General features: G+C 43.0%; 1 protein-coding gene across 2 annotated transcripts in view; it reads left to right on the forward strand.

Annotated features, from left to right (window-relative positions):
* The first annotated feature begins 393 nt into the window (after positions 1 to 393).
* The window catches only part of CARS1 (cysteinyl-tRNA synthetase 1), a 35,243-nt gene continuing 13,172 nt past the window's right edge, over positions 394 to 22,464 (forward strand). The window contains exons 1-12 of one of the 2 annotated variants that reach the window (XM_081205265.1): positions 394 to 549; positions 7,026 to 7,271; positions 11,822 to 11,913; positions 12,069 to 12,157; positions 12,989 to 13,085; positions 13,886 to 13,984; positions 16,242 to 16,391; positions 17,136 to 17,276; positions 18,258 to 18,346; positions 19,011 to 19,132; positions 19,234 to 19,346; positions 20,767 to 20,895. In XM_081205265.1, the coding sequence (XP_081061391.1) occupies positions 531 to 549; positions 7,026 to 7,271; positions 11,822 to 11,913; positions 12,069 to 12,157; positions 12,989 to 13,085; positions 13,886 to 13,984; positions 16,242 to 16,391; positions 17,136 to 17,276; positions 18,258 to 18,346; positions 19,011 to 19,132; positions 19,234 to 19,346; positions 20,767 to 20,895 (1,386 nt within the window). In that variant the 5' untranslated portion in view covers positions 394 to 530. The remainder of the gene's footprint in view (positions 550 to 7,025; positions 7,272 to 11,821; positions 11,914 to 12,068; positions 12,158 to 12,988; positions 13,086 to 13,885; positions 13,985 to 16,241; positions 16,392 to 17,135; positions 17,277 to 18,257; positions 18,347 to 19,010; positions 19,133 to 19,233; positions 19,347 to 20,766; positions 20,896 to 22,464) is intronic. The other variant, XM_081205266.1, reaches the window with a different exon arrangement.

Here is a 22,464-nt window from a genome sequence, read left to right on the forward strand (position 1 = left end):
TGAAATGAAAGACATTGGACGAAGTATATTTTAAAAAGCACTCCTATAATGTTCCCCCCCAATAGTTCCCCCCTTAAACGACTCAGCTGCTGTCAATTTTTTAGAAGGAGCACCACTCTCCCGGGGGGGGGGGGCTTTAAAAGAGGATTGAGGACATGATGGAGGAGAGGGCTATCAGTGGCTACTGGCCACGATGCCCACGCTCTGCCTCCGCAGTTGAGAGGAAGCCGTGCTGCTAGGAAACTAGCCTAGCTGGGCCACCGGCCTGATCCAGGTGAAGTCTGTCCAGCGGTAAACAAGGAACAACTAGAGCGCATGCGCGTCGATCAATCAAGGACGGCGGTCACATGATCCGCATCTGGGCCGGAGAAGCGTCCCTGCGTTGCCTGGTCACGCAACGCCCGCGCTCACCGGAAGCGGCGCCTGGAGGCGGAGCTGCGCTTCCGGACGCGCCGTGGGTTGCATCAGCCTGTGCTGGCAGAGCGGCGTCGGCGTCAGGCGAGCGGCTGAGGAGGAGCGGAAGGAGCGGGATGGCGGCGTCGGCAGCCGGTGAGCTTTGCGCTTCTTGGGTGCTGAGCGAGGGCTGGGAACAAGGAGGCGCGCCGGGGCGAGGGCCGCGTCCCCTGGAGCAGAGGGGAGGGAGTGTGGCGCCACAGTGGGGTGGTTTTAGCTGTGCAGTATCTGCTGAGGCGCCATGTGGGGCACCTGCGGGGCTTTCCGTCATGGGGTCCGGGGGACCACCCGCCCAGGGCTGTCGTGGCGCTGCCCCGCTGGGTCTCCTGCGACCGACAATGGGCGGCCCACGACGCTTTTGGTTGTCGTGGAATCCTCTCCGATGTGACTCCCCGACGAGCCAGTTTCGATTCCCGGGAGCCACCGGCTTCCCTAAGCAGGCGACTTTCAGCCGGGTGAGGTTTCCCTTTCGTGAAATGGAGTTGGTCGTCTTCGCAACCTACGTCCCGGGGGCATTTATAGGAGCCCCTTTGGTTCCAACGGCAGACCCAGCGTCCTGGTCCCTCAAGGGGCCCGCCAGAGAGCCACTGGGGAGTGCTGGGTGCGCGGTGGGTGGGATTCGGATGAGTACTGCGCCTGCACCAGGAGGTTCCATGTAGCTGCTGTGCCTGACATTAAAAGGTCTGAGGGACAGGTCTGCCCAAGCCAGCGAGCATCACTGAATGCTGGGGCAGTGAATTGCAAACACAGAGTGACAGGTGTCATAAGAAACATTATTATTATTTATTAAATTTATGTAGTGCTCTTCATCCCAGGATTACAGGGTGGTTTACAGTAGTATTTCCTTTTGTCAGTTCTGAATCTACTGCCAGTCGTTTTCATTGGCTGTTACCCTGAGTTCTACTCTATTCATTTGCCTCATATCTTTCTGAACTCTATCATGCCTTCCTTGTGCCTCTCCCTGCCACCCCAGCAACTTAGCTCACCCCCCCCCCCGTGCCAGATTTAAATTTTCAGTAAAGGGAGTGATGTTCCTGCACTCTGATATTTTAATTTAGATTTCTTGGAAGTACCTTTTCCAGTGCTGTGCTCCTTTTTTAGAGATGGGATGACCGAAACTGTACATGGTACTCCAAACATGGCTTTGTATGTTGATTAATGTAGTGATTGTAAAACACTGTGTCCATTAGTTAGGAAATGCTGTGAGAACATAAGGAGAACATTTGCCATACACTTTTCTTTGCATGAGAAGGTGTAAGGTAAATAATATTTAAGGCTAGTGTAGATGATCTGTTTGACATGTTGTGAATTTGTCTTGGATCTTGCCCATTTGATTGTGCAGCTGCTGTAGTGCATGCTATTCAGATGCAATGCTGCTGAAAGCAGACTGAGAGACACCATGGCAATGTGGATTGAGCTGACTCCATGACATGACTGCTTCATGCATGCCAGCTGTTGCATGGATAGTCTCCATCCAAATTAAAGCTTTACCAAAAGGGTATTGTGAATTAGCCCTAAGTGATCGTGTTTTGGCAGCTATTAGTATTTGACTGCATTGAGGACCATGGCTTGAACAGAGCACACACTATTGATTATTCCAAAGCATTTCTGGTGTTATCATGTGGTCATCTGGTCTTGCTTAGGTCACCAGATGCCCTGTTACTAACCTGGGCTGTTACTGAATACAAATGTTTACTTCCACATAGGGTGCCAGGAAATGTCTTCAGTACTATTTCTATTTTGATAATACTAGTACTTTGTTTAGTTCATGTGAAGATAAGCCAAATACCTTGAAAACATCAAGCAGCTCCACTAATAGTGTTATATAAAAGCTTATTAGCCCTCAGGCCTTTGGATACATATCAGTTTCCAAAAATAAGGTCATTATAACTTTCTAATTGACAGTGCAATCCCTTGTAAGGCTACTCAGACATATGTCCTAATGGGACTTATTTCTAGGTATGTGTATAGGAATTCAGTCTGTCTTGACCTTTATCTAACGAAGACTGCTTCGCTTACCTTGATGGAATCATCCCTGTTTGCTTCCATTTAAACTAGGGTTGGTTAGACGTTTGTTTAAAGAAAACAATTGATCATATTTTAAAAATAGGAATTGCTTTCAGACTAGTCTCTGACATTAGTTCTGCCTAGGCCCTGAAATCTAGATACCATGCCACATCAGTGTTCTGTCAGACTCCACGTGCTATGATAAAATATACAATACTGATGTCCTCTTATATTTTTCTTGGATAATCAAAGTCCACATATATATAATATTCAATGATAGTCATACACAGAGTAGACCCATTGAAATAATGGCAGTGTTACTGAAGAAAATTGGTTTCAGTGAGTATACTCTTATGACTCAATTGAGTAGCATGCAGTGTTCTTAGCATTTCCATTTAAACGCATAATTAAGTCTTTGAGGTAAATGTGCAGAACCATTAATTTAAAAAGATTCCAGAGCATGTATGTAAAAACCTGCAAGCTTTGTATCCTAGATCACTTATATTTCAGGCAGTTGTCATGAGGGAGTTACTGTTTTTAACTACATATTTATTGTGATCATATTTATACCCTCCCACTTCCTCTAAGGATCTCAAGATGGTTTACAACAGCCTTCTCCAGCTGGTACCCTCCATATGTTTTGGATTACAACTCCCATCAGTATTAGAAACTCAAATACTGTATATAAGCTAGGTGCCAAATGGCACCATAAATCTAGGTTACCGTCACCACAACAAAATGTCTATTCACCAGGGGGCTGGACTAGATTACCCTCGGGGTCCTTTGCAGTCCTGCAGTTCTGTGATTCTATGTTACATTGCTTGACTGTACCTTGCTCTTACAACAATTCACTTGTCCCAGTGCAAGGAGAAAAACACACAGTAGAAAGGGAAATAATATTAATGATGGACTGAGGCAGAGGTTTTTAAACCGTGGTTGACAACCTGGTGCCCAGAAATAGCCACGTAGTCACAACTGGACCCACACCGGTAGCAAATTGCACCTGGTATTTCTAACACTGAATTCAACATGGTCCTAAGTGGGGTATGCACTTTCCCTTCCACTGAGCTCCCCCTCAAACCCCAGAGCATGTTCCCTCAAACCCCAGGGCAAATTGTGGGGGGCACAGGAGGAGCAGGGGAAGTCCTGTTGCACAAGAGGGCCTTGTTCTGCGCATGCAACAACTTAGTTGAGCATTTCCCAAGCTGTTGTAGGACTAAACTCCCATCGTCTGTAACTAGCAAGACCAGTGGTCAGGGATGGTGGGAATTGTAGTCCAACAACAGCTAGGGAGCCAAGTTTGAGAAACACTTAGTTGAACCCCACCCAATGCTGTTCTGCTACTGACAGCGTAAAAGAGCTTGCCAAATCATTGTGCAGATGCTAACATGCAGTTGAGGCATGCTTGGATTATTCAGTTGTGTGGAAAATGTCCAAAGAGGAAATTTGTATATTGTTGTTCAGAGATGCACAGTTTGACTTTTGAGCAGGGGCAAGTGAGACTGAAGCCCAGGAGTCCAAGGGTCAAGCTACACATTATTTTAAGCATGCTTTCTCCAGCCACTTCCTTAATGCACCCCCACCCCGAAACAAACAGTAGCTTTTTGTGACCCTAATCCAGATCAGGATCACAGTGAATGGAAAGAAAGTCTGTTTCTGTTTATCATCATTGCTTTGTTTCCAAATGTATGTTTGAGGAAGAATGCAAGTAATGACAGTAACTAAATAGCTAGCAAGTGATACTTAGCCAGAATAAATTAATAGCTCATATGGCTGACCTCAAATATGTATCTGTGTGTATAATGTTTACAAGCTTTAAGCATACAAATTATATTTAAACTGTTTGCTGAGTGTATGATTAAACAGGAGTGGTTTGGGGGTGATTTAAGAAGCTAACATTAGCTGACCTATGGCCTGTGGGTCATCTACATCCCTTCTTGTGGCCTGCCTCTCTGTCTAATAGCAACCCAAGCTTCAGACTGAAGAAATCAAACAGTGACTCTATGCCACAGAGAGATTATAATGGGTATAATGTTAATTAGATGCCGGTGTCTGCCCCACCCCAACCTCCTCCATTTGATATGGTCTTTGTTATTTCAGTGGGACACCAGCTGCTTCCTTTTCTGTGAGGCTGAAATTTTTTTCTGGTGGTTTTGTATCGGATCCTGGATCCCTAATGTCCAGTTGGATGTGTTTTGGACTGCAGCTCCCATCAACTCAAGCTGTCACGGCAAATGATTGGTCTGAGACAATGGGAGTTGTAGCCCAAAACATCTTAAGGGCACCAAATCAGGGAAAGCTAACCCAGAGGACAAGCAAACATATAGCAAGCAAAGGTTGTATCAATTTTATGTCCTCTTGTTCATGATTTTGTGGGACTCGGACTTCATCGTTATCCTGAATTTTTGTTACTTCCAGGGCCTGTTGCTGAAATTGCTGCTTGGCTTACTGTTCATTTGGAGTGACTGAAACACACTGTTGAGACATGATACATTTTAATTGTACATACTGGGTGTATTTATTTGACAGAGGATGTTTTCATTACTGGGTCTATAACGTTAGTCAAATACGTGTGTTAAAGTTGCAGTAAAACCTGCATTATTTTCTGCATGGTCTGTCTTGCTACTGTACCACAGGCATTGACTTTTTGTTAACCTTTTAAGTTCTCTCTTCAGTTTCTTATCCCCTCACCACCAGCCCAGTTGGTTGGCACACATTAACATGAGAAATAATTTGTGATTGTCTAATATTGCCTACATTGTTTTACCAGGATGTATATCCTGGTTGCTTTCACTAGCCACATAGTTTGTTTTAAAGCATAAACAGCTGAGCCAGTGTATTAAAAGTACTGGGCTTCATTCTGTGCCTAGAAGTTTGCCTTGGGGCCCAGGCTGACAATAGAAATTATAACAAGAAACACTGCTCTTTTCTTTCCACCTAGCCAGAAATAATGGTGAAATTGAATTCCTAAGGGTTTGCGTAGCTGCTTCCTTCATCTCTATTGTTTATTAGGTGGCAGGAGTGGAATGTAATCTGATATACAATCAGATTTTAACATGGGAACACCTACTTGTAAGTCAGCCTTGTAAGTCAACTGCTGGGGTGTTAGTTAACTACACAGCCAAAAAATTTACCTACCTGCTTTTTATTTATCAGAGGAGCCACCTATGAGTGAAAAAACTGGCTAATAAAGAAGCATTTAACTCCCCAATTTCTCCTCCTCCCCTGCCCCACTGGTTGCTCTGTTTTTTCTTCCCTCCTTAATAGGAAGAGCATTCTGGTTCGCCTTTCCCCATTTTAACATGTATTGGTGTTCTTTGTTGCAGGGATGCACCTCCTGATCTGGGCTTTAGCCGCAACCCCCATCTTTATCTCCCCAGGGGGCAGTGTGGGCAAATGAAAACAGCAGGCACTGCTGGAGTCAACGCAGGAGGTGTTTGACCACACTGTCAAAGAAGGGGAGGGCTAGAATATTCCGCTTTGTTAGCCCAGTTTGCTCTTAAGCTGGTGAAACAAAGTGCTCTGTCCCTGCTTTGCCAACCCAATTGGGTTCCATAAAAGCAAGAAAGAATAAGTGGCTTCACTTCTTACGTGGCCAGTACCAAAGCTGATTGGGAAGGCAAAGCTTTCTGGTTTCCGCACCCAATCAGTTTTCATATTGTGAAAGTGGCTTCTTCTGCAACAAGTATGGAAGTTATTTGGGCTGTCAATGTACAACCTTCTGTCCCTACTTGGACAGCCCAGTCACTTGCCTAGCAGGAATTCCATGCTTTTGTTTATGTGGAATACCTGATTACCAGTGGTAACAAAGCAAGTGGTTAAAGACATTAATGGCATAAGTGCATTACAATTCCCAACAACTGCATGTACTTTCCAATTGTATATTTCACCAAAAGGTGGAGCAGTTCTCCCTTAAGTTGCTCAACAATATGAAAATTATTTCCTGAGTGGGATCTTCAGCCAGGTGGTGATGCAGCCTCTTCTGAGCCTCAGCCTGGAGTTTTCTTTGCCTACAATGCTCAGTTCTCCTGTTCCAACTCTGGAGTAGTGATATCTGTATATTTGAGAGTTAAATTAGAATTTCCTGTAATCTGACAATTGAGAAAACGTGGCTTTATAGTGTATATTGAAACAAGCCTTTATGAACCACCCTATTATTACTTTTTACAACAAATATTCTAGCCTTGCTGTATACAAAGTTTTGAGCCCACCAGCCCATGCATACTTGTGATCCATATATATTTCCCTGCTTGGTTGCCTGCAGGCAATGTAGAACCCGCAGGGTACTCTGTTAGCAACTGTTTACAAGACTAAAATCCTCCCTCCTTTATCATGTTTACTGCTTTTTCTTTCTCTGCATAGAATGCTTTTTTTTTTTTACTTGTCTTATTTCCCCTATTTGGGCTACTTGAGTATTTGGTGCAATGTGGCCTGGCTGCTACTGCACCATTAACCCCTTAATGTGCCTAGCTACCCTCCCCATCTGGGCTGTGAGGGATGCTTTATTACTGGGTGCTTTTAAAGCATGGGATCTGACTGCTTGTCATCTGCCTCTGTCTTTACAGCTTCTGACTACAATTGTATTCTGAGCATTAGTGAAGAGGAAGCCAGGTTGAAGGCTCTGAATGAGTACCTCAGCACTCGTAGCTATATCCAGGGGTTCACATTTTCACATGCAGATGTGGAAGCTTTCAGGCAGCTTTCGGGCCCGCCTGTGGACCAGCATTTCCATGTGGTTCGTTGGTACAGGCACATAGAAGCAATTTATGATGGCAGCAGAGGAAAGCATGACTCCTGTAAACTCCAAACAAGTGAGTAATGGCAGGGGCTAGTGGGCAGCGAGCTAATGGCTGTCTTAAAATATACATATATATGGAAAAGAACTTCCTATCCAAGATTATTCTGTGATTTTATTTATTTTTTAAAAGCTCCTACAGTTGATAGCCATAGACTTCTGGGTCATTAGAGCAAATAATCAGGCTCTGTTTCTTTCTTATTTAAAATATTATTTATTACATTTATATCCTTTTTTTCTGCCAATGAGTTCAGGGTGGTGTACAAGGTTCTCTCCTCCCCTCTGTTTAATTCTTACAACAGCCTTGTGACGTAGGTTAGACTAAGAAGGTGTGACCAGCCCAAAGTTACTTTGTGAATTTCATGGATCACACTGCACCCTCCCAGTCTCAGTCTTGCTGGAACAAATATGCTTTTGGTAGATGCTGAAAAGAGTACAGCCCAAGGTACCTACCTGCCTGATGTCAGTAGGCAGGAGGTTCCAAAGTCTAGGTCATGGGTAGGCAGCCTAAGGCCCAGGGGCCGGATGCGGCCCAATCGCCTTCTCAATCCAGCCCACAGATGGTCCGGGAATCAGCGTGTTTTTACATGAGTAGAATGTGTCCTTTTATTTAAAATGCATCTCTGGGTTATTTCTGAGGCATAGGAATTCATTTATTTCTTTTTTCAAAATATAGCCCACCACATAGTCTGGCCCACGGCTGAAAAAGGTTGCTGACCCCTGGTCTAGGTGCTGCCATACTAAAAGATGGATTTTGCTAATCAGCTTTGGCTGAACAGGCAGCTTTTACCAAAGTGTACATCAAATGCAACTGGTAAAACCGCTTATTTGACACAAATATACGATATATACAATACGATATATACGATATCTGTATTGTCATCGTCCCATGCAGAACAATGAAATTGAAAAACTGCATAAAACATTCAACCCCCCCCCAAAAAAACTCTGAAACCCCAGTTTAAAATACACTATACCATAGAGACCCCTTATGCTGCAGAATTAGAACCAGAATTGCATTTGCGTAGAAACTGTTTCTCAGGTTGGCTAGTCCTGGCCTTTATAACCATATACCTTCTTCCAGAAGGCAGAAGCTGAAAGAGATAATTTCCGGAGTGCGTACTATCCTGCACTATCTCTGCCACTTTCTTATGGCACCTGGCAGCATAGATTTGATCTAAGGTGGGAAGAGTGCACCCAATTATTCTCTCCGCAGTCTTTACAACCCTGGATAGCATTGTTTTTTCCCTGGCTGTGCAGCTCCCAAACCACACACACAGACCACAGGGGCAGTCACTTAAGTTCATCTATGGACATGAATTGTCAGAGGCTAAAGTTAAGATTTTCTCCTTATTGCAAACACATGTTCAAAATGGCATCTGCAGTCTTGTTTTTAGTGCTGGTGTGTGCCTCAGTTGGCCACAGATTGCCCTCCAAGGACCCTAGATCAGAAACCTGCAACCTTATTATTGAACATCAACTCCCGTTATCCCTCACCATTGGCCATGGTGGCCAGGGTTGATGAGATTTATAGTCCAACAACATCTTGGCAGGCCACAGTTTTCACCATTCTTATCATTGAATTTTAGAGTTGGAAGGGACCCCAAGAGTTATCTAGTCCAACACCCTGCTATGCAGGAACCTCAACTAAACCATCCATGATAGATGACCATCCAACCTCTGCTTAAAAATCTCAAATGAAGGAGAGAGCCCATTCCACGGTCAGAACAGCTCTTAACTGCCAGAAAGCTCTTCAGAATCTTGTTTCTTGTAACTTGAAGCCATTGGTTGAATCCTTGCAGTGCTCTAATAGTGTCAGAGAACAGGAAAGGAAAAGAGACTTTGTTACATTATGTGCGAGTTTTCTCTACAATGACAAACACGAATATTCAAGTACCTATAATGAGTATTGTTAGTGGCTGCTTTCATACCTCCCAGAAAACCCTGCCAATTATATCTTCCTTATATTCCCTCAGGTGTTCAGTTGAGCTCTGTGGTATGGAAGACTTATCCAGGTGTATTTCAAACACATTGTTTCCCTCAGAATATACTCAGATGGTCATTGTCAAGACTGTGCCTTTTCAATTTGTTTAGTGGAATGTTGGCATTTTTCTCCGGGGACACCAGAGGGTGAACTGGGAGTACTATGAAAACCTCACTGAGCAAGCGTCTTCATACTTTCGTTGAGATGGTAGTGCATTTTATTAGCATTTGAAGCTCCGTAGGTAGAGTCTGGAAACAGAAGAGATCGGTGTGGTGTTTAGAAGTGCAGATAAGAATTGTACTTGAAACTAAAAATAAAAATGCAACAAACCAAGATAAAATAAATGTTTTAAACCTTTAAGCAGAAGATAGGAACTACTATTGGTTTTATTTGGTTTCATTTTCAAGGTGTGTCACACAATGGTGAACAAAGTGGAAGTGATTAGAATGATAGCTGTTGTTTCTGGCAGGAATATTTGAATATTTGATTTGCCTGAATGAATAGTTTGGGTAGATTTTTGTATGTTTTTCTTTTGTGGTTAAGGTTATCATATTGTGGTTTATTTCTTTCAGCCTTCTTATCTGGAGTCTTCTGGAGCAAGTTTTGATTCTGTGTGCTGGTTTAATCTTTTAGAAATTAACCTCCTTGGTGGCCATAATTAATTCTGTGTGTGTGTGTTTAAAAAGCAACCAAAAGGACAGAATTAAATTGCTTTGTGTATGTTCTTTAAACTCAACCTTAAATCAATTATTTCCACTGCTTATGTCATAGTGAAGCCTTATTTAAGCGAGAAAGACATGTTTTTCTGGTTGCCAAATGGAAATAACTGGGAATCACAAATTATTGTCATCCTATTGCAAATTACCCAGTGTTCTATCAGTAAATCACTATCTACCATCTGCTCATTACTGACATAAGCTATAGCAGTGTTTCCCAACCGGTGTGCCGCGGCACACTACTGTGCCGTGAGACACCGGCTGGTGTGCCGTGGGAGGGAGGCGGGCGAGTCGGGCGGCGAGAGGCGGCGGCGGCGGCGGCGAGGATCCGCGTCGAGCCGGGGGCGGCTCCGCGGTGGTGCTGCCGAGCGGCGGGGCAGCTCGCGCAAAAGGGAGGAGCGCGAGACAGCGGAGGAGGAGGAGGCCGGCATGTCCGGGCAGCAGCAGCAACAGCAGCAGCAGCAACTCCCGGCGACGGCTCCTCCTCCGCCCGCTATCGCCGCCGCCTCCTCAGCTGCCCTCGCTCTGCTGCCTCCTCCCACCCCGGCAAGGGGAAGGGAAAAAACGTTCACTTTTGTGCGTCCCCCCCCCCGCGTGACGCTGCGCGCTGACGTCACGGGGCGGGGCTTTAATGGTGGTGTGCCGCGAGATTTTTTTCCGGTAAGCAGGTGTGCCGTTGCCCAAAAACGTTTGGGAAACACTGAGCTATAGGAGGGAGAGGGTTCAGCTCTTTTCACTTGCACACCCCTTTTCTTCTTTAAATGGGATTCCCCTATTGCCCACTTCATACATGATTGAGGCAGGGCAGAGGGAATTGCAGATAAAATGAAACCAAGTGGGGAAATTATTTACTACTTGTATGCCATACATACATGTGACACCCCCCCCCCCAATGCTGATTAAGGTATTATTCTGTGTGCTTACATCAAACTTATTGATGCATTCTGAATCATATGTTTTCATCATGAAACTGCCTTGTTGAAGCTTTCCTGTTTTAAGTATAGCACATATACTTTTGGCAGATGCAATGCAAAGAGACATTCACATAGTCAAAGTGTTGATTTTGGAACACTCTAGGAAAGAACTTAATTAAGGCTACAATTCTGTGGATTCTTACTGGGACATATTCCTGAGAAAACATGCATAGGATCACAAATATAAAATCATGTGGAAGAGGTGGTGTGGGATATATGCATTGTTCATGCTATTCAGGGAGGAATTCAAGGTCTTGCAAGCATTTCTGATTGCCAAATGCAATTATTCCCACCCCACTTTGCTGCGTGCTACAGCTGACCCAATTTCATGGGGTGTGGGAGCAGGGTGCGGTGTGGAATGAGACCCATTTAAGTGGACGTCCTTGCACAGGCTTCCACTGAGGGGACTCATTAGCTGAATCCTGCCCACTTTTTCTAGATATCTGGGAGTTTTATGTCAACTTCATATCTTGGTGACTATATTCCAGAAGTTTTTTGCTCTGTCCTAAAGCAATTCAATTTCTTCTCAGTGTAGAAGCTTATCACTCTTTTTTAGACTCCCTAAAAGTTGGAAGAACAGCATGTGCATGTGATTTTTGGGAGGTGAGGAGGATGTTTTCACTTTTTGCTGAAACAGGAGTTCCTGTGGGAGTAAGTGCACTGAATCAGAGCCCTGGGAGTTGCTGTCACTTTCTGAAAGAAAGAAAAGTGGCATCAACAATGTCATGATGTACTCTGCATCAAAAACGTGGTGTTGTTTTTCAAATTGTCTATTATTCCAGTGTTCCGTCTGAGCTAATGACATAGATTTTTATAGCAAAGAAGCTCAGAATACCCTTTCTAGATTTGTTTTTCTTGGAAAATTAATACTAAATTTTAAAATCCTTTCTAGGTAAAAATAAGCGTACTCAGCCTCCCTGGTCTCCACCCCAAGGAACAACATTACCCAAACTCTGCCTATACAACAGTCTCACTCGCAATAAGGTACTGTACATTTTTGAATTTGGCTTTTTCACATGCTGTCTTTTGCATAGTGGAGTTAGTAGCATTGCTCATGGTTGCTGAACTGCTTTTCCTGTAAGACTCTGCCTGTACAAATTTAGGTGCTTCTAACTACTGTGTCTCCTTTTCCTCCTAAGGATGTGTTTCAGCCCCAAGATGGCAACAGGGTGAAATGGTATTGCTGTGGTCCGACAGTGTATGATGCCTCCCACATGGGGCATGCAAGGTATGGCCATGTCTGAGTAGCAAGTCCCTTGGGCAATTGAAGAGCAAAGCTGTAAATGAATTTGTTACATCAAACTAATACTGCCATCTTTATAAAATCTCTAAAAAAGCCAAAGTTTATGAATAATCTTCTTTCTGACATATTGGCACCAATTAATGCTGTTAGACATCCATAACAAGGATGTCTCTTGTTCGTTTAAAGTGAATAGCTGTCTATGGTGATGATCAGGACCATGGTTCTGGAGGATGAAGTGTCTAAACCTTTCATCCTGTGCTTTTCCCCCAACTGAAATTGCCCTAAAGCTACTGTTTGACTTATGGCAGAGAGCAAAGACATGGACGTATGTTTTAACTTCCTCATCCCCCACCCCAGTGCAGCAGTCCTGATCAAATTCTCCCCCACTCCAGGCCCCACAATTTCAGAGATCCTGATCACAATTTTCTTCATCACATCTAGTTTGGTCCTTTCTAGTTTCTCGGAAGAACTTCATATACCACTTTATGATACAAATGCAGATGTAATGGCATTGCTTTGAAATAACATAAAAATGAATGCCAAATGATTTGGGGTTTTAAAGGAAAGCTCTAAATGATTTGTTCAAATATCTAAATGAATTGTGGGTAGCAGGACACTGCAAGCTGGAAGCCAGGACTGCTATGTGTCGCCTTTCTTCATCACATATTAATTTTGTATGCAGTGTATAATTTATTTTAGGAAAACAGTTCATTACTTTTCAAAAGCAAAAATATAATGTCATGCTTCATGAATACAATGGGCGCATGTAAATGCTCCTGAGGTTGCAAAATCAATTTGTCTTTTGAATTATTGTAGATCATACATCTCATTTGATATCCTGAGAAGAGTTTTGAAAGACTATTTCAAATACGATGTCTTCTACTGTATGAATATCACAGATATAGATGACAAGGTAATTCTAAAGTGCTGTCATTTGATTAGCTGCAGGAATGAGACTAACAGATGAGATTATTTAACTTTGTTTTTATTTTAATTTAAAAGCCTCAGCGCCTAGGGCTTGCCGATCGAAAGGTCGGCGGTTCGAATCCCTGCGGCGGGGTGCGCTCCCGTCGTTCGGTCCCAGCGCCTGCCAACCTAGCAGTTCGAAAGCACCTCCGGGTGCAAGTAGATAAATAGGGACCGCTTACCAGCGGGAAGGTAAACGGCGTTTCCGTGTGCGGCTCTGGTTCTCCAGAGCAGCGATGTCACGCTGGCCACGTGACCCGGAAGTGTCTTCGGACAGCGCTGGCCCACGGCCTCTTGAGTGAGATGGGCGCACAACCCTAGAGTCTGGCAAGACTGGCCCGTACGGGCAGGGGTACCTTTACCTTTAATTGTCTATCCCACCAACAAGTCAAAGACTTTCTCTTTGAGATTATTACTTCTTAATTCATACAGCGCCATCAATGTACAAAATGCCTTTATATAGTTACATAGCAAAAAGACAGATCCCCACCTCAAGAAGCTTACCATCTAATTTTCAGAAGAAGATGGTTGAAGAGACAGTGAGGAGAGGAGAAAAATACAGAGGCAAGATAATTGGGCAGATATGGACGAATGGGCTGAGGCTTTGTGTCAGTTCTTGTCTCCCCCCCCCCTTCCTTTTTGGAACTTTGGGAATGTTCTGTAAGATGAACACCAGTTCTAATTTTAATCTTCAAATTGTATACACTGTATGTGCCTCCTAAACATCTTTTAACTTTTGTGTTACAGATCATAAAACGAGCAAGGCAAAACTATCTCTTTGAAAAATACACAGAGAAGCAGCCATCAGCAGCACAGCTACTTGAAGATGTCCAGATTGCCTCTAAGGTCAGCTCCTTGACTGTTCTCTTCCATACTTCATGTAGGCGGGAGACTGCTTAATTGTCTTCCAAACCTTGGATCAGAGGAGGAATCAGCCAGCTGCTTGTTCCTTCTTTTTTCTTTTTGTCCCTCTCTTCAGACTGTGTTCCATCATTGGCCACACGCAAGTTCTTTATATGAAGCCACCACTCTCTGTTCCTAGCAGGGCTAAAATCCTCAAGAATCCTGCAAGACTCCAAAGACTTGTTCACACTTGGAAGCAGTGTTGCTTCTGCTAGGGACAACCAGAGCTTTACATACCTTGGCTGCTCCTGTTTCCAGCACATTGCCTTCATCTGGCCATGTGCTGGAAATGTGCTTCATCACTGGGACTAACTTCAGTTCATTGGCATCTCCCACATCCAATCATAATCTCCCCCCATGTAAGTGGACACCTTAGTAGTGTCTGCCAAAACCAGTTTGGAGAGAGACACCAAGCTTTAGTGTCCTAGCCTTATCACCTTTCCTGAGAATACTTTTTGCTGCTACTTTTCTTCCTACAGGCAATCAAACACATATACTTTATTTGATCTGCAAACCATAAGCATCAAATACAGTGGAGGGTCATCAATACAACCATAACAAAAATGAGAAAATTGGAAGGGGGGAGAACAAGATGCATGCACACAAATGGTGTCTTTAAAAATAGTGTAACAAAATAATAATCAAAGAGAGACAATTTTGACTCAGAACTCATCCTCCCTTTCATCATAGTGGGCTGCAGCAAGGAGCTCGTCCATATTTTTCTGGAATCCGCTTTTAAAATGAAGATTATAAAATTCATCTGTGTTCCCCAAGTGTAGAGAATGTAGTGAGGAGATAAAATGGAAATTTACCAGATATAAGTTCTGGTTCTTATTTTCCTATCAGTAGGGTCCCATTTTTATTTCCCCAGTATGTACCGTATTTTTCGCCCTATAGGACGCACCGGCCCATAGGACGCACCTAGATTTTGGGGGGGGGGAATAAAGGGGGAAAAATTATTTCCCCCTCCCCCAGGTGCGGGGCCCCCAGAACAGGACCCAGAGCGATGCCGAAGCTGCGTGCAGCTTTGGCATGGCTCTGGGAGCTTGCGGGGCTGAAGGAGGGGAAAGCCCTCCGCCAGCCTTCTAACCAAGTTGGGGGACAGCGGGAAAGGCGCGCTGCGCCTCCTGCTGTCCCCCAGTTTGCGGGGCTGGCAACGGGGAGGAGCAGGCTTCTCCCCCCGCCAGCCTTCTAACCAAGTCGGGGGACAGTGGGAAAGGCGCGCTGCACCTCCCGCTGTCCCCCGAGTTTGCGGGGCTGGCGAAAGGGAGGAGCAGGCTTCTCCCCCCGCCAGCCTTCTAACCAAGTCGGGACAGCGGGAAAGGCGCGCTGCGCCTCCCGCTGTCTCCCGAGTTTGCGGGGCTGGCGACGGGGAGGAGCAGGCTTCTCCCCCGCCAGCCTTCCAACCAAGTCGGGGGACAGCGGGAAAGGCACGCTGCGTCTCCCCGCTGTCCCCCAAGCTTGTGGGTCTGGCGGTGGGGCTCTCCCGGCTTCAGCGAAAGCCTGCATTCGCCCCATAGGACGCACACACATTTCCCCTTCATTTTTGGAGGAGAAAAAGTGCGTCCTATAGGGCGAAAAATACGGTAATTTTTATATTGCTATGGGCTAATGTTTCAACTAAGCTGCTGTCACAAGGACAAACACTCAGGTGACAAGGCAACCCAGTAAACTTGTCTTCCATAACTGCTGGTGCAAAGTGTTTAACCTGGCCTTTGAGAGTGCTGTCCTATATCTATGAAATTTGAGCAAATCTTTCCATTCTTTCATACCATCCTGTGACTTTTTATAATTGCCTATAAGATTCCAAATTCTTCTGGAAAAAAATGGATTATGTTTAAATAAAGATTTGCTAATTTTTAAAATTTGTGTAATGTTGGGGACCAGAACACTAGGTTTTTCCTGCTGTGGGATTTGTTGTCTTTGGAAGGGGAATGTCCTCATCTTTAATATGGTTGCTACCCATGAAAATGCCTGGTAATGACCCTCCTCACTATAGCATGTCTACATTCCATTTTAATTTTGAAACTCTACCATGCAGACATTTGTTACTGCTTTACTCTGGAGATTTTGCTGAAAATTAAACACAAGAAAACTTCTAAGGAATATTTTATAAGATGGCTATGATTTTATTAAGTAGTGCTTATTTGTTGCCTTCAGTGTGGTTTTATGCATATTTCATTCATGTTTATTAAATCAGCCTTTTGCAGCTAAGCTACAAGAGACCACTGACCCTGATAAGAAACAGATGCTGGAAAGGATTCAGAGTGCAGTGAAGGCTGCTGTGGAACCTCTAGAAAGTGCACTGAAAAATAAACACTCTGAAGGTCAAGTCAGCAAACATGCTGAGGTCTGTACTGAACCGGCTGTTGTGCCCTTAAGCGAATTAAACAGTATCCTTGAGCTCCATTTACTATTTTAGGGTGGGACGTTGGCTTCATTGAAACCATTTATATCTGTGAGGTTACATAATTATTTGAGTGACTTAACTTTTTTTGCCCAAGTATTGACGGTTAGGCACAACTCTGAGGGTCACATGGCAGCAGAGGCCATGTGCACTTGTTCACACACACACACACGCATTAGACTTGTGCATGTGTACAAACACACACTCTGTTTCAGCATTTGCAGTGCTTCCCAGTCTTGTGCTGCAGTAGGAATGGCTTTAAAGAGCCATATTCCTGCTTTTGAGTGGATCATTCAAGAACAGACAGGGGAAATTCATTTCCCAGTATATTGCTGCTAAACACCACAGCACTAAGACTGGAGAGAAAACACTCTGCCTATTATTTTAAGAGTAAAAGGTATCACTTCCACCCCTGTGCTAGAGAGAGAGTGTGTGTACAGTAAATGCTGCTTTGTTTCCCTACAAAGTATCCTCTAAGGTCTGGAATCTTTGGGAGTGGCTTTCCAAGACGTATGATAGGTTGTTTCCAGGTGGAAAAACTGGTAACATGCACTCAAGCTTTGGATCCTGGCCCAAATAAATTAATATTATTTAATCACAATAAAGAACACTCTAGGCTTTATCTTGAAAAAGTGTGCATTGCTGATAATTATGTGTTTTATATATAGATCTATAATTTATTTCTAGGTGTTATTGCAAGAAGCAAAAGATATACTCTCTGAGTGGCTGGACAATAGGTTGGGCAGTCAGGTGACTGACAATTCTATATTTTCAAAGCTCCCCAAATTCTGGGAAGAGGAATATCATAAAGATATGGCAGCTCTCAATGTAAGTATGTACATTGATTCAGCAAAATGTAAAAGCACATGGAAATCTAGTGCTGGTGGTACTTATTTATTATAGCTTCCCTCTCTTAGAAGGCCTAGAAAGCAAACTTATAAAGCTTGTTTATAATTAATGGCTTCACAGTACTGTTCCATGGACACATTTTGATATATATTGATTTATCAAGATGGCACACTAACACTTTTTGCTGGCAGTCTGGTTAGGGCTCTCCCTAGCACTGTGTTTCAAGGTACATAAAATTGTTCTTCATACCTAGGAAGCTGGAATCATGCCAAGACACAAATCAAGACTGATTTTTCTTTCATCAGCAGTTAGAGCAATGATCATGCCTTTCTAACCTTACAGATTATTGTTTCATCTTGAGCTCTTGGAAACTGCAGATATGCTTTCAGTATGGTTAATTAGAGCAGATGCCTAGAAATGCTGGGCTTCTATGTTCAGTTTCTGCCCATCGGTGTGTGCCTGTTTATTTAATTTGCTAATAATAGTAATAGGACTTATTAGTTGCTGGTTACCTAGAAAGGTTTCCAGGTGAGTTATATTTCAAAATATAAGCATAAGTACATTGTACCATAAAGGGAGTGGAGTGCACAAGGGCAGGAGAATGAGGGAAAGCCCCATTGTGTAAGCAGACATTATTGCTCATGGCTTCCACTGGTAGGACTCAGTTGAAATCTGCTCATGAGTTTAAGCAGGCCCCTGAACGCCTATACTGTAATGTTCATTGGAAGTGCAACCCAAAGGGAAGGTGCCACTACACTTAAAGTCCTGGTCTTACTGGGCATAATAAATTTCAGGAGCATACAGCAATACTCTCTTCAACAAGTCCCTGTTAATTTTGCCACTTTCCTGGTTTTCTATATACAAATATAGAACTAATTGCAAAGCAAAGCTGTTGAGAGAGTCTGGTACAAGAAGGGTTGTGAAACAGAGAATATATATTATTTGTTTGCTTGCTTCTAGGTATTACCTCCAGATGTCTTAACACGTGTTAGTGAATATGTACCTGAAATTGTGGCCTTTGTCCAAAGGATTGTAGATAATGGATATGGGTGCGTATAAATTCATCTCACATTTTACGTGTTATGTAAATCAAAAGAAAATCATCACATGCAGCTCTATGTGTGCTTCACATGTAAGCAGCCCAAATTCTGTTCTTATTAAACCTTTGCCATCAGACCTTAAGGCACAACAAGGCCATATGATGGGTGGCCTAATGGAAAGCCATTTTATTTATTGGCAGTCTCAAAGATGCTGTTTCTACATGTTTTGTGTTGCTAGAGCTTCCAAAATCATTAGTAGTCTCCCATCCAGCAAACTTGGAGTAAATCCCATCGAACTTGCCCATCATGGAAAGCAGCGGAAGAAATTCACCTTTAAATACAGTAGTTCCTAGCCAATTGGTGATATGTATCCACTAATGGATAAGATGGGGCACTTTTTTTTGTGTGTGCCAATTTCACCCTCCTCTTTTCAGGCCCCACCTCCTCATGAAAATCTGTTCTAGAGGGTTGGGGAGCACTTCAAATCAGATTTTCAGGGATGACGAGGGCTTCATTGAGAGGCTTTAGCAAAAATCGCACCCAGTTCTCCTTGGTCACTACATACCTCATGCTGCAGCAACAGTGAAAGGAGGACAAGTTGCATTCCACCCAATAGTAGGAAAGTATCTGAAACTGTAGAACACTTGGTACAATTGTGCTTTTTGTCTTCTAGTTATGTGTCCAATGGCTCTGTCTATTTTGATACCATGAAATTTGATGCATCTGAGAAACACTCCTATGCCAAGTTGGTTCCTGAAGCTGTAGGTGATCAAAAAGCACTTCAAGAGGGTGAAGGTAATATTACTGTCAGTCAGGGGCTTTCCAGTGCATACACAAATACAATTTTAAGATTCCTCTCTGAAGGTTACAAATGTTCTTCCTCTTGTTCTCCACAGGTGACCTGAGTGTCTCGGTGGATCGTTTAAGTGAGAAGCATTCTCCAAATGACTTTGCTTTATGGAAATCCTCCAAACCAGGCGAGCCTTCATGGGATTCTCCTTGGGGAAAAGTAAGGACTGTGACTTGGATCAAACATTCCAGCTGCATGGTTGGAAAATGCTTGTGCTCACATGGAAGGAGGGGGTGCTTGTTTTCCTTCTCTGTCTTTAGTGCCCTATGTCCCCAGTTGTCTGGAACCAGTTTTTATGGGATAAGTTTTGGCTCTAGTCTAGGAAGGGGGGATTATGCAGCAGGATCTTTGCATCCAATCCACTGTTACTGTGCTCTCTATGCACAGTTTTATCTGGAGACTAAAAGTAAGTATATTCCATAACATGTAGCCCAGGCTTAAGACATCTCCTGCCGTTACTTTTTTAAATCATGGGGATGCAGGTCATATCTTAAGATGCAGACTGACATCATAAAGGACAGATAACTTAAATGTCCTGCCAAAGCATTATGGCCTGGGGCGTCTTGTTTCTTAATAATGTTCTGCATCTAATCAAATCATTGACACTGATAGGATTCTAAAATTTAAATAATAGTTGGCAGGGGTGTCGATTATTCCCTTGTAGAAATTTCCACTGAAATGTGCTTTTCAACATATTGTATTATTTTTCTCCTGTAATCCAATAATTTTCATAGTGAAAACTCCTCCTACTTTGTTTTTAGCCTGAACCCCTGGCTTATTGTCCTTGGCCCTCTTTCATAGTTGTGCTGTCCTTCTGCTGACTTATTTTTTTGTTGAAATATGGTGCCCAAAACCAAACATATTTCAGCTGATGTTTTACCCAGTGCTAAGTAATATATCATGTGTTGTTGTTCATCTGAAGCTGAATTTACCTAATTTTAAGACCTGCTAAGGAACAGGTGATTGTTTATTATGTCTTCATATGTAAAACCAGAGAATTTATAGTGGGTGCATCCCCCCCCATGCCTGTATATCTGATGGGATACCACAGTTGAGGCTAATACATACACACTTGCATGCACACAAAAACTAAAAACTAAATTTCATGGTTTTATCAAAAGTCTCTACTTTCAATTAAATTTAGTCAGTTTAGGAAACTCTCCTGGGAGATAAAAATTGTGAAAGGAAAACATAGGTGAGAATGTGATGTGTTGGCTACAAAGTAATACTGAAAAATTTCTTTTAAAACTATTTAATTTCCCTCAGTAGTGATTTTAAGATGATTTGTCTTGAATATTGCCATGCACTGATATTCTGTCAGTTGTTTTTAGGGTGTAGCTTTTGATTGACTATTTCTTGTGCACTCTGACCTTGTAAAGCCAGATTATTGATTCAGTGCAAAGATTGCCTTAACCGAAGTGCTCCAACAGCAGAGCATGCAGAACTAAGTTCAAGCTGCAAGATAAAAGTTCTGCATTAAAATATCTACTATTAAATCCAGTTAATGAACATTAATGGGCTCAATAACTGGGGAGAACTTTCCTGAACATCATTAATAACCTACTTTATTTCAAAACAGGGCCGTCCGGGATGGCATATTGAATGTTCTGCAATGGCCGGGTCCATTCTAGGAGATTCTATGGACATACATGGAGGAGGCTTTGATCTTCGGTTCCCTCATCATGACAATGAGTTGGCACAATCTGAGGCAGGTGCTCCCATGTTCCAATTCTTAACATGCTCTGATACCTGCTAGAGAGTTCTCAGGTTCACTTGGCTGTGAGTTGGATGTTTCCTAACTAATACTTCAGAGAGCACAGAAGTAATAATTCAGTTAAGTAGGCTCTGTTGGCTGTCAAAGGAGAAAATATTATCAAATGTTCACATAAGCAGACTGAAAATAAAAACAATGCTACTGTTGCTACACTTGGCTTTAAGTGATACTATACTTTAAAATTATCTTAAGTTCTACTTGTAAATATCAGACAAGAGTGCTTTTTAAATTCAGGCGTTCCTACTGTTTTCTTTTGCAATTCAGACATCATGGAAAACCATAGTGAAGCTTCCTGCACTATGGCTTGGTGTGATGTTTGAATGGGTTGGGTGTAGCAGCCAAATAAGTTGTAATCATTGGGTCGGAGCCTAGGGGCCATGCATTTCCTCCTCCCCTCATGCACAAACTACTTCTTTCCCTAGCTTGTCAGGTCCAGATCTTTTATACATTCATCTCACACAGTGCTTCCCTTCCTAGTCAGGCAAAGAATAGTTTGCGATTGCACCAAGACTTACAAACTATGGTTTGTGTTTGCAATTGAAACCAGACTTGGGAGTAGGTTTCTAATTCTGGGCTAGAAGGCAAGTGCAAATCCTGGTATATCTCAGGAATAGGCAGCATGGTGCCCTCCATATGTTTTGGATAACAACTTCCATCATTCCTTTTTGATTCAAAAAATAGAATTATAATTGACATTGTGGTGTCTTAACTTTGGGAGGCAGTGGCAGTGAGTAGCAACTGCCACAAAGAGAGCCCCATTTGTAAGGCAACTGTCACTAGGAAAAGAGACCCAGGGGTTTTGTCTCTGGGTCACAATGGCGGAAACATAATACAGGATCTGAAGGTGTTGCTCTGTCTTTTTTTATAGTATATTTTTATTAGTTTTCAAATACAAAAACAAATTTATACATTCCATACATCTTAATTACATCTTACTTCTCTTTTTTTACTTCCCTCAATTTGTCTGCCATTCCTTCCTATTGTTACTTTTTACACATTTCTGCCCTTTTAACCCTTTCCCCTCACAGAGCTTCCTTAAAGCTTACAAACGTAATTTTATTATCACTCAGTTTTTGCATATATTGGATAAACTTTCCCCAATCTTCTGTAAATCTTTGATCTCGTCGATTCCGGATCCCTCCTGTCATTCTGTCCAGTTCTGCATAATCCATCATTTTTGTTCTCCATTCTTCTATCGTAGGTAATTCCTCCTGTTTCCATTTCTGGGCCATCAATATTCTTGCTGCTGTCACTGCATATAAAAATAACTTCTTGAAGGTGTTGCTCGGTCAAAGGTTTTGGATTCTAGAGGCTCCCTCCCTCAGTAGTGACAGAACAGCACCTTCCCCAACTACCTACTTAGTTAAATTAGCGTTCTCTTTATGAAGTTTATCCTATTGTCTGAAGTGCTTATCGCTTCCAAACCGCATCTCCTTTCTTCATCCATATAGATTTGCTGCCACCTTCTCTGAAGAGAATAGGAAGGTCCTTTGTTGTGGTATC

Source organism: Podarcis bocagei (assembly GCF_964188305.1).
Source record: "Podarcis bocagei genome assembly, chromosome: 1".
Lineage (NCBI taxonomy): Eukaryota > Metazoa > Chordata > Lepidosauria > Squamata > Lacertidae > Podarcis > Podarcis bocagei.